The 16,748-nt window shown below is 37.6% G+C and overlaps 1 protein-coding gene across 1 annotated transcript in view; it reads left to right on the top strand.

Annotated features, from left to right (window-relative positions):
- Positions 1–782, top strand: part of Sucla2 (succinate-CoA ligase ADP-forming subunit beta) — a 32,287-nt gene extending 31,505 nt beyond the window's left edge. Inside the window, exon 11 of the mRNA XM_090342134.1 lies at positions 40–782. Within this exon, the coding sequence (XP_090198260.1) occupies positions 40–114 (75 nt within the window). The 3' untranslated portion in view covers positions 115–782. The remainder of the gene's footprint in view (positions 1–39) is intronic.
- The last annotated feature ends 15,966 nt before the right edge of the window (positions 783–16,748 follow it).

The raw sequence follows: 16,748 nt of genomic DNA, 5'->3' as shown, positions 1-16,748 counted from the left end.
ATCAATATAGACACAAAGATTCTCTGTTTTTTCTTTCAGGTTGTAAAGCTTTCTGAAATAGTGACCTTAGCTAAGCAAGCCCACGTGGATGTGAAATTTCAGTTGCCAATTTGATCTGATAACCCAGTGGATGGCTGACCATGTTAAATTTATTATCATCTTTAAAAATACTGTGTTCTGTGTTTTGCTCCTTTTCTTTTTATTTTGTGGAGACCATAATTGCTGTATAGGCACACAAACTTTTGAAAGCATTTGGTCTGCATTTAATTTGGCTGTTCTCAATGGACTGTTTGTATAAAGAATCTATAATGCGATTTTCTAGTTTATTTTGTTGCAATCATCTTTTGGTTCTCCTACAGAATGTCACTTGTGATATGGCTGTTTATTGTTGGATACAAGATTCTCCACTGATACAAGTCCTATAAATAAAATGGATATAAAGATAAAGCTTTATTCTTTAATATTAAAATGTACTATATCTAGCTTCATTAGGAGGTCAGTGTTAAAACACTGTTGTATATCAGAAGTGTCTAATCTTCAGCACCAAATAAATGCACACTAAATATATCAATCACTTTATAAACAGAGCTTTCAAACACTCCTCAGATATTTCAGTAAGGTAACTTGTTTATTGAATCATTACAAAACACTGAAAGCTGCAAGTCTTCATGGTTCTGTGGTGTTAAGAAACACCTGCAGGTTTGTATCAAATTCAAACATATTTGCATAGAGTTGGTAGACAAAATTAAAAATGTCAATTCAAGTTAATAAAAATTTCAAAATGTGATATGGATTAATGTTGTTTTTGAGTTTCTTTTTTTTCCTGAAGTAAACAGTAGAAAGTGATGCATTCAGTAAATAGGTCTTAGGAATGAATTTGTAGGTCATATACCTGATATGAAAGTACATATCTTAAAGCTATTTTTAGAAAATTTAATAGAATTCTACTGCTCATAGGTGTGCCATATAATATATCTTTAGAGAAAACATATTGTTCTTATTTCCTTACATGTACAGGTGCTTATACATATATGCGTGTTTTGTTTAACACATTAGGTTGTTGTTATGGAACTTAATAATAGGGAAGGAAATAATAACTGAGCAGTAGAATATTTAACTATTTTTTGAGAACTTCCACCTATTTTAGTGTTCCTAAAGTGTAATCCTGTATGTGTGTGTGCATGCATGTGCTTATGTACATATAGTAATATATACTATGAATGACTAATAGCACTGTGATTATTAGCATAGAATTTCTTGCTACCACTTGAGCCCTAGCCCAGCAAATGAACTTTTGTTTAAAATATTTGACTTTAAATGAAGCGGTAAAAATGAATGAGACAGCATTGATCATTTGGAAGCTGGTGGTGAGAGTGAGGCTGAAAACAAGAACGCTGGGAGAAATGTAGGGGTATATGCATGGCACCGGAAGTAGATGCCAGGATGTATCCTATTGAGTGTTTTGGGGATTGAGACTATGGCAGTCTTTGCCTTGTTAGCTAGTTTGGTTTCATCCACTCTGACAAAATTTAAGGAGCTTTGCTTGAAATTTTAATTTTGCCCCCCAAGGAGCAAGACCACATTTAGCATTTTGTTTCTTTACCTTCCCTTCTCCCTCAAGTAGTCATGTGGTTTTTTTTTCTTTTTGCTCTTATATGTATGTTCTTACTTTCAGTCTCTTAATTGCCTTTCGTTGGTGGGTTGGAGCCCCTGTCATGCACACCATGCTGCTTGCCTAGTCTTCCTTAAAATCATCACTGACAGTGTCCTCAGCAGGAAGTTGTTTCAGTAAGCAGCCAGTACAATGGAAGGGAAGCCTGAATCTCCAGCACCCAGTGGAGTTTGATTTGCCTTCCACATTGCCTCCTCTGTTGTAGTCATTTCTTTGGAATGGAGGTTCTTCACATGAAGTGGATATGTGAAGATTGTGAATTTTATCTTGCCCTGTCTATAACTAATCACTCATTCACATCCTAACTCCAGCAATTTTATTCACTTTACGCAAGAAAAAACATTTTCAGAGGCAATTAAAGCTGTGGACCTCAAAAGAGAGATTATCTTGGATTTCTCTGTAGGACCAATCTAATTCCCATACCTCTAGTTTTTGTTTTTTTGTTGTTGTTTTGTTTTTCCAGTCCTGGTGCTTGACCTCAGGGCCTGAGCCTAAGCACTGTCCTTGAGTTTTCTCAAGGCTAGCACTCTACCACTTGAGCTACAGCATCACTTCTGGCTTTTTCTGTGTATGTAGTACACATACACATACATAAATCAACTCTTCTCAAACCCAGGGCTTTGTGCGTTCTAGGCAAGCCCTCTACCACTAGGCTACACTCCTGTCTCTTCTCCCCTCCCTACTAGCTCTTAAGAACAGGAAGATGAGACATGAGAATTTAGTGTGTTTTGGCCTTATTGGTAGTCCCCTATTGGCCATAGGAGACCAGAGGCAGACTAGCTGAGTATGTAAAGCTAGTGGAGCAAGTACATGGGGTCCTACAGTTATAAAGAGCTGGATCTTGCTAACTATCTGGATATATTTGTATCAAGGAGATCTTTAAAAGGAAGGAATCAGGGAGCCTTGATACTTGAAATTCTCTGATTACAGAAAATAATTTCTGACATTTAGGGTAATAGACTGAGAGATTTATTCAGCAAGTAGAGCAAAAAAAAATACAGATGCACCTCATAGGTGTGTGTATATATATGTGTGTGTGTGTGTATATATATATATATATATATATATATATATATATGAAGGATGCAAATGAGCTGAGTTAGAGTATAAATCCTAGGAAGGTTTTTTTTTATGGATCCTTTTTATTTTTTAATTTTTTTAATAATTTTTTTATTGTAATTAATAAAAGGGTTACATGATATTTGCCAGATAGAAGGTGCATTAATTCACATACATTGATACCCTTTCACATGTCTTGGTACCCATCACCCTCCCCCCCCCCTCCCCGTCTTGGTTTTCCCCCCTTCCCTATCAAATTTCAAATAACCAAATACAAATAAGGTTTGAGCAGTTGTTCCTGTTAAATGTTCCTTTGGATAAGCAATTCCCTTGTTTTAGGTGATGATTGGTACATCCCAATCATTATTACTATAGTATTTTAATATGATCTGTTCAATCTTGAGATATTAAATCTGATAAACTGATTATTTCCAGGCAGTTAAAGAAAATAGTGTTTGTGTATTTCTAATCAGGTTATATATTAATACAACATCTATTTCTGAATTCCAGCTTTCTGCTCTCATGCTCATTCTCTTCTGTCATGCATCATTTGAAAGCAGTTTCTTCTCAGCCTCCTGAGGAGAGTATAATCATCTAACCTCTTGATTTTAGTTTTGTGAGACTGTGAGCCAGCCTATTCTGATTGTCTTACACATCTGTGAGAATAAATTTGTGTGGTTTTAAGCTGCAGAGTTGCTGACAATTACAAGAAACTTATCCACTGCTATTCTAAGTTTTATAAATCAACTCTTCTCAAAATGGGAGATTTTTTTTTTTTTTTTGGTCAATTTGGGGCTTGAACTCTGGGCCTGGGTGCTGTCCCTGAGCTCTTCAGCTCAAGGCTAGCACTCTTATCACTTGAGCCACAGTGCTACTTCTGGTTTTCTGGTGGTTAATTAGAAATAAGAGTCTCATCGACTATTGTGCCTGGGCTGGCTTGAACTGTGATTCTCATACCTCAGCCTCTTGACTAGCTAGGATTACAGGTGTGAGCCACCAGCACCCTGTGGAGAAGTAATTTTTGTTGTTGGTTGTGGGGCTTGAACTCTGGGCCTGGGCATCATCCCTGAGCTCTTCAGCTCAAGGCTATTGCTTTACCACCTGTGCCTCAGTGCTACTTCCAGTTTTCTAGTGATTAATTGGAGATAAGAGTCTGGAAGACTTTAGTGCCTGGGTTGGCTTTGAACCTTGATCCTCAGATCTCAGCGTCCTGACTAGCTAGGATTACAGGTGTGAGCCACCAATGCCCGGTGAGAATTAATTTTAATTTTAATTTTTTGTGGGTCATGGGGCTTGAACTCGCCTGTGCACCGTCCCTGAGCTCTTCAGCTCAAGGCTACCACCCTACCCTTGAGCCAAGCCCCACTTCGGTTTTCTAGAGGTTAATTGGAGATAAGTCTCATGTTCTTTTGTGCCAGGGCTGGCTTTGAACCTTGATCCTCAGATCTCAGCCTCCTGAGTAGCTAGGATTACAGGCGTGAGCTACTGATCCTAGATGAGAAGTAATTTTTTTTTTTAAGTTCACATCAGCTTTTTTTTTTTTTTAAAGAAGGTCAAAAAGTTCTTATGTGTCATGAACTGATTTTTTTTTTTACAAAAGCAATTATTAGGAAGCATACAATTATTAAAACCCAAAGTATTATACTCCAGTTTTGATTTTTATTGGTCTAACAGTATAAAATTATTCTTTCAAGTTGCTGTATGTTTCCAAATCTTACTCTGAAATATGTTTTTCTCTTGCAGATTTGTGAGTGGTATTTGGGTCAGCTTCAGTTCACAGATCACATTTGGAGGAACGCTCCATCACATCCCATTTGTGAGGAGGAAAATACAAGGGACTGGAAGTAGGCTGTAAGCAAATAGAGGCTTAGCACTGAGTAGTTTATACTTAGAAATACCCTGCTCTTCACTTTTTAAGTCTGTAAAGCAATTGCTAGTAATCAAAGAAGCCATGCCACTGTTGTGTGAGTCTTGTCACTGCCAATACAAATAACAGAAATAAATAAGCTTAGTAAATTGGAGGATACTTTGAAAGGGTCAAGGAGGCCTAAACTTCCAGACCTGGTTTGTTGCTGATTAAAGGCTAGCATTCATTAATGTCTTTCCTAGGACTTGACATCATCAGCTGATACCCAGTAGTCAAGCAGTTGGGAGTTACAGTTTCAGAGTAGGGGAATGAGCTTGTAAAAAGGAAGTTGAGAAAAGCTGTAATTATTCCTAAAATTAGTTCCCAATGCAACAAAGCATTTTCTTCTTTTTGGTAGTGTATGGTAAAACAAGCAATATTTTAGAATAAGAGACTTCGTTTCAGTAAAAATGATGTATACTAATTGTAAGAATAAACCTCTAAACTAGAAATATATAAACAAAATATAAAAGAAAATAAAAAATCCAGAAATAACTATAAAATATAGAAATAAATATAAAATTTAAAAATAACACAAATGTTCTTGTGGGGTTATTTGTGTGAACATGTATGCACAGATATTTGAATACATTTACATTAATAGAATTATACATAATGCCCTATAATCTCAAGTTAAAACTGACTTTGTTATATGGTGTGAAATGTAAGTCTTTAATTGCTGCATATTTGAGGATGTGTATCAAAAGTTTTGTAACCTAGGCTTTGCATTATTGACCTTTGGTTTCAAAGTAACTTGTGCTTATGTCTTTCAGCACCTGGGTTAACTTTTTCTTATGATAAAATTCTGTAAGTGAAATGTGTAAAAGTATAACTATACTTAATGTTTTCATGGCAGTTGCTGAAAGTCTACGTTGGTTACATTGACAGAGTATATAACATTTTTGTTCCATACCTTTAGCACTATATTGCTAATTACAGCAGGGAAAACATTCTTTACTATTTAATACTGATGAAGCTTTCATCTAATTACTGGGCATTTGTAGAAGGGTGTGTGTGTGTGTGTGTGTTTTCATGTTGACTTTTTCCTCTGACCATTCTTATTAAGAATTTCTTGTGTATTTTAGGTTAAGCATATTTGTTTATCATGTATTATGTGCTAGCTAGCATTTTGCTGTTGTGACAAAATACCTGTGAAAAGGAACTTAAAGGAACTTATTTTGACTTAGAATTTCAGAGGTGTTAGTCCGTGGTCACTTGGCTCCCTTTCCTGTACATGGTGAAGCCCATCACAGTGGAAGGCTATAGTGGATCTAAACTGTTCACTCCATGGCCAGGAAGCAGAGGAAGGATCGGGGCAAAATACACCCTTCTAAGTCATGCTCCAGTAACAGACTTCCTCCACCTGGTTTCTAACACCTCTCAATGATTAATCTGTTCCTGAGGCTAAAGCTCTTAGAATCCAGGGACTTCCCAAAATCTTCCCAACCATTAACACATTAAACTTCAATATATTGTCTCACATGTCAGTTAAAAAGTTAACTATATCAGCCTTTGTGGCTTTTATTCTTCACAATATACTTTTAAAAGACTTTATTTGTTTCAACATAAACTATGGATTTATGAATACAGCCCTTAAAGAGCCAGTTTCCCAAATACCAATTACAATTTCATCTGTTCATTAACTTTGAACAGTCATCTTTATGATACTGACTTCTTACATGTTTTTGAGAATATATAAAACTTTTATAGGGAAACCTTTTTTTGAGACAGAATCTCACTGTGCTCAGGCAAACCTTGGGCTGTTAGCCCACATTAGTCTCAGACTCAAGATCCTCTTGCTTCAGCTGCCAGAGGGCTGGAGTACAGTTGTCAGTGCCATACTCAGTTTACAGGGACACTTCATTAATTCTCATTTAGGAGGTAAAAAATGATTTATTAAGACAATGGCAGAGGGTGTTTCAGATAGATTGTTTTCTCCTTCAGCTATCCAGTTTATTTGTGTAAAATTGTATTATATATTTTCAAAGTTTCCATCCTTCAATTAAATGATTCTACTAGGAAACATATTTCATATTGGACACAATAAATAAAAATGTAGGCTGATAAAAAATTGAAACAGTTTGTCTAGTGATTCATTACTTTGTCTGGTAGCCCATGACTCTTAAAAGAGGTCAGTTTTGATCCGAATATATAGTTTATCTGAATATATATGTTTTCTCCTTGTGATGCTGGGGATTGAACTGAAGGCCTTGTATATGCTGAGCAAGTATTCTACAATTAAGCTATACCCTTAGCCCAATTTGATTTTTTTTTTTTTAGGATTTTATTACTTGAGCTATATCCCTCTCCCCAAATACTTTTTATTTTTTAGATAGGGTCTTGTACTTTTTTTGAAAGATTTTATTAATACTGATTTTTACATTATAATTCAAATGTCATATTTAACAAGGGTCTTGTACTTTTGCCACAGGGCTAGCATTGGACTTTGATCTTCCTCCCTCCGCCTCTGGAATAGCTTGAATCACAAGCTTGTATTACCACACTCAGGTATTTTTGTTTTTGTTTTGTTTTGTTTTTTAGATCTCATTAACTTTTTGCCTGGTTGGCCTCCTATGCCCCCTCCTCCAGAATATCTAATATTACAGGTATGTGTCCCTTAATCTGAATATTTTTATATTATCTTATATTTCCCCTTTCTTTGAGACCAGTACTAAAAAGGAACAGCCTAAGGAGCATGGGTTTCTTTTCTTTTTTTAAAAATTGTAATTCAGCTGCCATATACCATTTTTTTCATCTTGTGAGAGCCATTTTAATTAGCGTCAACTACTTTTCAAACAGGACAGAGTTAATTTATCAGGCTATAGGTTCTCGTGTTTGATAACACATGCCTATGTAAAACATTGAACAGCTGTGGAGCTGTATCTGGTTCCTGTTCCAGCATTCCTGACACTTAAGTGCTTGTTATGGCTCTTTTCCATGGTGTCCTCTCCTGTAGATTCTGCTCTCCAGTGCCTGTTCTGGTGTAGTTGTCTGTGGGCCAAGGCCAGCTGCTTCCCTGAGCATTAATACCACACGAAGCAAAGGTTATTTTTGTGGTACAGTGTTGGCTTGGTACATATTTTGTGGATGTCTCATTGCTGAGAAAGCAGAGTAGTGACATTTAAAATCTATGTACTACTTCGTTATCACTGCATTGCCAAATAATTTAACTTTGTCCATGTTTCTCAAGCTTGCTCACTGAGCAGTGTTTGGCAGGTCATGATCAGGGGGACTTTGGAATGAAACACCATGTGAAGAAAGCCCATTGTTTTGAAATTTCCTTATTGAAAGGAAAGCCTAGAGGCTTCCTCTGTGAGAATATTTCACTTAAAAACAAAACCAAATCCAAAGATCCATTGTTGCTCTACGCAGTGTCATCAAATACCTAATATCATTTTTCAGAGAGGGGTTACTGATTGTCAAGAACTGTGCAGTGTTCAGTGGGAGTTAAACACAGGCCTGGAAATGAACCAGCACCAGCACTACATGGTAGGCAGATCACAGGACAGAGCCTGATTGTGGTATAAGTCATTTGGGGTGATTAGCTGTACTTGCAAGCTTATGTTTTCTGAAATACCTGTGCTGGGAACAAAAAGTACTTAATGTTCCTTTGGGCTTTTATTTTTCCTCTGCAAACAATAGAAAAATATTTTCTTCTGTTTTATTCCAGTTGGGTTTCAGTATGGATAAAAATCTTTCGGCTGGGAGTGTGACCTAGTGGTAGAGTGCTTGTATAGCATTCATGAAGCCCTAGGTTCAATTCCTTGGTACCACATACAGAGAAAAATCCAGAAGTTGTGCTGTGGCTCAAGTGATAGAGCACCAGCCTTGAAAAAGTGCTGGGCCAAGGACAGTGCTCAGACCTTGAGTTCAAATCCCAGGATTGGCCCCCCAAAAAAATTCTTTTGAGTGCCGTTAAAACAGGTATGCTTGTTTTCTTGGCCCATATACAGAAAGTCTGTTTCAGTTGGGTTGTGAACATTCATATCTAATAAATTCCTTAGGTGATTTCAGTGCAGATAGCTCTCTTTGAAAAACACTTTGGGGCTAAGGGTAAGAGAAGATGAATTGGTATAGCACAACACCTAATCCTGCCAGGACATGTCAATTTAACCATTCCCTCAAGCCTTGAGTAATATGTGCCCTACTCTAGATATAGTTGTGTGTGTACCCATACTTACAGAATCGTTCTTTAGGTTTGAAAAACACAAATAACCCTTTTCTTTCTTCCTCTTCTTCTCCTCCTCTCATCTCTTCTTCTCTCCCTTCCTTTCTTTTCTGTTAACCCAGGATCTCATGTATGCCACTCCACTTTTTTTTTTTGCTGCTGTTTTATGACATCAGATATCACTATGTGGCCTAGGCTGGCCTTGAACTTAGAATCCTCTTGCTTCGGTCTCCCCAAGTACTGGGACTTCAAAGTGTATATACACTACCATACTACCATGCCTGACTTCTTTTTTGTTTGAGATTGGGTTCCAACTTAGAATCTGATGCTTTTACTTATTGGTTGGTGCTGTACCAACTGAGCCACACCCCTGATCCCCTTACTGTTAAGAATGTAGATACACCCAGAGAATACATTATCTTGTACTTTAGCACAGTGCTGTAGCTATTTGTTCCTGGTTTCTACCAGATGAGGTATCTTTCACTGAAATGTAAGTCAGTTATATCACTGAGTACATTGTTCAATCCATTTGTTGTTTTCTTCTTGGCAGCATAATTGAGCCAATAAAGGAAGCTTCAGTGCTTTTGTTTATATTTTGTTATTTTGTTGCCATCTGATGACAAATGGGTTCGGGATCATACTTGGGGTAGTAGGGCCCTGACAGACATTTGAGCTTTATAGAGTACAAATAGAGCAACCTTGAGTGGAAAGATCTGCAAAGACAAACTCTGCTGTCACTACCAACTCAGTTCACCAGACCTGGTTTTTACAGAAGCTACCAAAATTCATTCTCATACTTTAACTTGGCTTCTTTTTGACCTGCCCAATAGTGGAAGTGCCAGTGAAAAGAAACCCACTTAGATTGCCCAGAGAAAATAAAGTAATCTCATTAGTTTTGAGTCTTTACAGAAAGGGAGTGGAGGCCAGCAAAATCTTTCCCTCAAAGATGATTCCTGGCAACTTTGGAGCACTTTTGACATTAATTTAAAAGGATTAAATTCTCTCTTACAAGTACAGCTATACTTTGTTGATGAAACCTCTATAATTCTTAAATTGTTCGATCTAATGGACAATAACAGCTAAAAGGATTACAAGAAAGTTTTTATTTTTATTTTTTTTGTTGAGAGAATTTTATTATCTAACTAGAGATCAAACTTGAGATATCTCCTGCCTCAGCCCCTTGAATACTTGGATTATACATGTAAACCACCACTTCTGGTTTAAGGTTATTTTTTTAATGAGCGATTCTCTGATTCTATAATTCTTTTTTCAGGTATACAGCTAGCTCAGATTGACTGCCAGCATTCATTAAATTCATTCAACAAATATTGAGTAACTCTTAAGAATGAGCAATGAGATTTGATTCCTTTTGGTGTTAGTCATTTGATTAGAGAAATAGGCATTAAGAAAGTATGTAACAGCTGGGCATGGTGGCTAATGCCTGTAATCCTAGCTACTCAGGAGGCTGAGATCTGAGGATAAAGGTTCAAAGCCAGCCCTGGCACAAAAGGCATGAGACTCTTATCTCCAATTTATCTTTAGAAAACAGGAAGTGGGGCTTGGCTCAAGAGTAGGGTGGTAGCTTTCAGCTGAAGAGTTCGGGGTCAATGTCCAGGCCCAGGGGTAGGGTGGTAGCCTTGAGCTGAAGAGCTCAGGGACAGTGCCCAGGCCAAGTTCAAGCCCCATGACCCACACAAAACAATTATGTAAAAGCAAGCCCATCATAAATATGAAGTTTGGGCATAATGAGGAAAGGCAAATATACAAGGAGTTAATAGTCATGAATTATAAGTTTTATTTAAGCTGGGCACTGATAGCACATACCTATATCCTAGCTACTGAGAATTCTGAGATCTGAGAATTCAGGTTTGAATGCCAATCTGAGCAGAAAAGTCCATGAGACTCTTATCTTCAGTTTATCACCAAAAGAAGTGGAGGCATGGCTTAAGTGGTAGAGGACTAGTGTTGAATTAAAAAAGCTGAGAGCATGAGCCTGGGGTTCAAGCCTCAGTGTTGGCACAAACGTCATTTCATTTAGCAAATGGTTTAGTGCATTGATTTGATATCAGATTGTATTTTTAGTGTTAGAGACACAAAAATAAATTTGAGAATGTTCTTGTCCTCAGGCTCATTTGATAGTGTACCTGAACAACTCACATACCTTTCTTCAATTCTCACTTGATTTTGTGGTTGATTTATATAGTTTTAGCTATTCAACTTATCCTTTGTAATAGTGAGGCAGACACATACATATGTACATTTGTCTTGAAAAATCTTTTCAACAGTTGTGACTGTTAAAGCAATTTTTTTGGATAGTCGTGGAGCTTGAACTCAGGGCCTGGGCATTGTCCTTGGGCTTTCTTAAGGCTAGAACTCTGCCACTTGAGCCACAGAACCATTTCTGGCTTTTTCTCTGTATGTGGTACCGAGGAATCAAACCCAGGTCTTTGTGCATGCTAGGCAAGCTCTCTACCACTAGGAAAGCAATTTTTTTTTGTTGGTATGTGATAGTATCAGAGCTTGAATTCAGAGCCTGGGCTCAATCACTTAGCTTTCTTATTCATGGACAGTGCTCTGCCACTTGAGCTACAGCTATGCTTGTTGTGACTTTTGAGACATCAACTGAGCTTCTGACTGACAGAATAGAATTATTTTTGGATACCTATCATGAAATTGTTGCCTCATATTCAGAGTGATCCCAGGGTTTGTTCAATTCTTTTTTTTTTTGTCACATCTTGGTACCTTTTATGTGCTCATCACTGTTCTAGGTACAATTCAACATGTCAGTTTACAAGTACAGTGCATTTTGATTAGTGTCACTCAGGTTCTGTCTTCAAACCACTCTTAAGTATAACTAATTCCTTGTTCTGATGGCCGTCCTTCAAATATTTGAAAAATACCTGCATTCTTCTTAAGTCCCCTTTTAAATTTTATGTGTATAAATATGTGCAGATACATGAGTTCATGGGTATAATTATACAGAGTAATGAAATTTAGCTTTTGCTTTGCGGTGTATTTTTTTCTTTCAGTCTCAGAATGCCTGGTATACAAGCATATGAACTCTCTGTGGTTAACAGTTTTATATGTGTGGACAATAGTCCTTTGTGACAGGGGCTCTCCCCACTCACAATTGTGGGCACAGAGGAGAGGTTAAGTGACTTGCCTGAGGCTTCATGTGCTGTGGTGACTTGAACCAGGCCTCTTTCTTCAAATTGCCCATTCTTTCACACCTTCTTCATGGCTTTACCAGTAGATTTCAGGATGGAAGTGAAGTCAGGCATTAGAACATTCTGTTTCCTGAGTCATTGATAGAATCCTGAACTCAATGAATGCAGAAAGGTTCTTCCTACATATTAGGAGAAGTTGGAGAAGGGGACAGTCCTTGATGGCATTGGCACCCTGTTGCTTTGTTTCATTCTTCCTTTTCCCTCTTTCCTTCTGTTTTCCTCCTGTCCTCTGCCCATTTTCCTGTTTTCTTCATGTCTTCTGCTACTAGATGGACTCTTAATTTCATGGACTGGAAAGGATGGTGACCTTAGAGCTAAAGTATTTTGTGTCACTGGCAGGAGCAGGTGTCAGACTCTTAAGCACTTCAATCTAAAGAAGGGGTGCAATGATAAGATACCTAAGTCACTTAGTTAGAAAGTGCTTGAAGCAAGTTGCTTCTGCTAGAGATTTTATACCCCAGGGTAGAAAAAGTAAGAAAAACTCATCCAGAGGAGAATATGCTCCTTGGTAAACTGGAGCAAAATTGTGGTATTAATTAAGGACCCAGATATCAAATTTATGATGGGATTTTTTTTCCTAATCACCTTCTAGAAAGACCGTTAGCAGTGCAAAGGGTGAAGAACACCAACCCACAAAAAAGGAAAGTGACATAAACCTCCTAGAGTTTGCAAAATCAAATAAATATCTTACTCCTTAAATTGCAAGCACGAGCCCACCTTTCATCAGCAAAGAATACATATGGGAGTAAATAACTCAGGAGCAATTTGATTTCTGGTTAAAATTTGCAGTGAGCTGTCACCTTAGGCCAGTACTGCTCAATATGCTGCTTTTTACCATTTCTAGACAAGGAAGAATACTAATTAAGCACCCAATTTTTGGGTGCTTTCAGTCACATGAAAATTAAAGTCACCATATAAGGTAGCATCAGCGATTTATTTTCCAGGCACCAAACCATGTAGCTCATTATCAGTCCATGTTTTCTACAGTAACATGATAAGCAAAAAGGTATTTGCAGAAAGGATCCTTCCTTTTCCTGAGAGTGCTATTGTTGATTATCCACTAGATTTCAGATTTATTTATGCTGTCTTGAACAGGATACTTTTGGTGACAAAATGTGCAATTCAATTTAGTTGAAAAAGTTCTAGACATGATGGTAGACTGGGGATGTGAGGATGGCTGAGGCTTGGTCTCTGCTCTTTAAGGAGACTTGAGGACAGGGAAAACAAGGAAAAAAATCTGCTTTTTCTAAGAAAGACACTTTTCTAAAACCATTGAGTTGGATGAGGGTGCTGGGGAGAAGGGATGGAACCAGGAGACGGGCAGTGCTTCACTAGGCTGCAATGGGAGAGCAGAGAAGGCTTCTGAAATCGCATGTTGAAAGAAGAGAAGGAATCTTTCAGGCAGAGATAGCTAGGTAGAGGGAACTTCCTGGTGAGGAGTGGTCTGGGCCCATGTAGAGAGGTCTGCCACAGGTCAGCAGGTCTCACACAAGCACACAAATCTAAAGCGTGGAAATGACTGGCCCAGAAAGCAGAAGGAGGCAGCACCTAGACTGAAACTAGAAGGCAATTGTCCTTTGAGTCTCCTGGCAGTCCCAGAGTTCAAGGAGCCTGATGGCATGAGGAAATGGATTGGACTTTGTTTTCCAAATGGCTGTTCAGTTAACCCAACACGATTTACCTCAAATGCCTACCTTTGCTCTAGTGATTTGACATAGCACCTTTATTATCTGCTTGGTTTTTACATGTATTGGGCATATTCCTAGACCTTTCCTTTTATTCTTTTGAACTGGCTGCCTGCTTATAAACCAATATTATTCTAATAACAGGCTTTATAGCGTATTCTAATACCTGTTTAGTCTAGTCCTTCCTGAGTTCTCCTTTGCCAGTGTTTTCTCAACCTTTCTTGTGTGTTATTTTCCTGAAATAAACTTTAGGATCATCTTTAATGAGACATTTAACTCTTGACTCTGATTTCTCCAGAGGCTGTTAAGGAGCTTATTGTTAGCAACTGTCTCTCTCTAGGAATCTTGCTCCTTTAGGAAAATGAGTGATGAGAATCTGGTACAATGGCATGTATGTTTCAACTGTGTCCAGCATTAGAACTTAAACTTAGCTGTGGATTAGAATGTCCTAAGGGACTTTTAAGAAATACCAGGGCTTGGATTAAATTAAAATTTTTTCTCCAGATAAGGCTATGACATTAAAAAGTTTTCCAACTTATTATTCTGTGTAGCTGCATTGAAATCCTAGGTTTCAGAGGTGCAGCAAACAATATTTTTGTTTCACTTTCTAGGAGGATACAGGAAGTTCCATGCATTGAGCCGAGACACAGGTATACTGCCAGAGGGACAGTGCCACAGGAGAGTGCATGTGATAGAGTAATGCTATTTGGGAGGGGAAACTGTAAGGAGTTTGTGCTACCAACCTTGGCCCAGGTCAGGTGATGTTGACTCTTGGTGGTATTATAGAGCACAAACTTCAACTTGCTGGTTTTTTCCAAATAATGTTAAGTAGTTTCACCTGTTGAAATCAGAATAAATTTTTTTTTCAAATTTTAAGTATTCTCTATTTGAACTGCTAAAAGGTCATTTTGCATGTGTGTGAACAAAGATACTTTTCCAATAATATATAATTTATATGCATATATGTATATATATGAGAAATTGCTTGTTTATTTGGTGATAGTGCCTGCAGTCACTCTTATCATCTAAGCCACATCCCCAACCTATTTCGCTTTAGTTATTTTTTGAGTAGAGTTTCTTATGCCTGGCAGGCCTCGGTTGCCATCCTTCAGTTTATACTTTCTGGGTGTCTGTGATAAGAGATGACCATTATCATTGTTTGTTTGAGACGGGGTTATATGAAGTTTGCTGATCTCAAATTGTGATCTTCTCAGTTTCTGCTAGGATTACAGGTGTGACCCATTCCACCTCACCAATTCACATAATCTTATACTGGTCAGGAGCTACTTTCATGATTCAAAACTTTAATATTCTTGCTTTCTCCCTCTCTTTCTCCCTTCTTTCCTTCCTCACCAAGGTTGTCATGTTGGAAATTCATAACATCTGACCACAATAATAGTCATTCTGCTTTTTATGCCACACACTTGTTTTGTGCAGTCTTCTTTGAAAAAGTTCTTTGTTTCCAGTTGTAGCTGAGATACACTCAAGAAGAAAGAGGAATAAGAAATAAAATGAGAATGTCTTGATTTATACTTGATGTGTTCATTTCTCATTGTAAATCATTCACTGGATTGTATGCTCCTCACTGTTCAGACTGGTTTCCTAACCTGAATTTTCCTAGTCTGAATTTTTGAAACATCCTCTGGCTGAGTGAGAAATTGAGTTGTCCCTTACCTTTCAATCATGTGAGACTCAGGGTGGTTTGTTTTTGTTGAAAGAGATGAACATACTAATTATCCCGATTTGCTCATGATATGCTGCTGACATGTATCAGATTATCACACTGTACCCAACCATGTACAATTATTGCATGCCAATTAAAAAGGACAGAAATGGTATGTTGCTTTTCCTCTTATTTTATTCAGTCTTTGGTGTACTGTGTCACCTAATTAGCACAACAAATGCAATTTTATGTGACTTCATTTTATAGCTCATTTTTCCACCAGAGTAGGAAGTATTTTTTAGTTTACTTTTTCTCAAAGGAAAGTCCCCAGTTTGAAAGACATTTTTTCTTTTTGGTTTACTTCCATAGAAGCTCTCTGTGACCTCCTTTCTCTTTGACAATGAAAGAATCATGTCTTGATCACGAGCAGCAATAAACTCCTATAGTTTTGATTCTGTTTAAGCTCAAAGCTGGTCTAGAATGTAACAACTTAAATGCTTATGACTGTAAAGAAAAAGGGAAATATTGTGTACTGCAGAGCAAAATATGACATCTTAAAGTAGTTTTAAAAGCAGTAGCTGTTGGGGCCGGGAGTTTGGCCTAGTGGTAGAGTGCCTGCCTAGCATGCACGAAGACCCAGGTTCGATTCCTCGGTACCACATACATAGAAAAAGCCAGAAGTGGTGCGGTGGCTCAGGGTAGAACACTAGCCTTGAGGAAAGCCCAAGGACACTGCTCAGGGCCTGAACTCAAGGCCAGGACTGGCAAAAAAAAAAAAAAAAAAAAAGCAGTAGCTGCGGGTGTGATGTGGTTTCTAAAGAATGTTTATTCTACATCTCACCTTAAGAAAGTTTATTCATATTTTGCACCCTGTTACCCTAAAGGAGAAAAGTGGAGAGAAGAAAGATCATTTGCAGGCTGTAACAAAGGGGTTTTCTGTGCTGGGTAGGTTTTTATGACTCATTTGAGCACACTATATTTTGCCTAATGTGAGAGAAGTGTCCACTTTGAAATTTAAAATACTTCAAAGAAGTCAAGTAATTTCATACTGTAAAATTTTAAGTTAGAGATAACTTCTTTTATTGCTGGAACAATTTTGCAACATAAAATAAAATGTTAATTTTATGTACATCGGTACTTACAAATGTTCATAAAATGATACTCTTAAGCCTGAGTATTAGTACAAATTGCCAGAAAGCACTGTAGATGGAGCAATTTCTCTAGCTTTCTTTGCTCACTCTCAAAATTGGAATCATCACAGTTTCTGATGTAAGCCAGAAGTCTTGGAAATCATAAAGCAAGATACATCAAACAGATAAATTTCAAGTGACTAGCTTTTTCTCTTAACAAGGAACATCCTCAAATCTT

Source organism: Megascapheus bottae, chromosome 11, assembly GCF_031878675.1.
Source record: "Megascapheus bottae isolate mThoBot1 chromosome 11, mThoBot2.hap1, whole genome shotgun sequence".
Lineage (NCBI taxonomy): Eukaryota > Metazoa > Chordata > Mammalia > Rodentia > Geomyidae > Megascapheus > Megascapheus bottae.
Note: the sequence above shows the minus strand (reverse complement) of the source record. Positions and strands in the feature narration are given on the sequence as shown.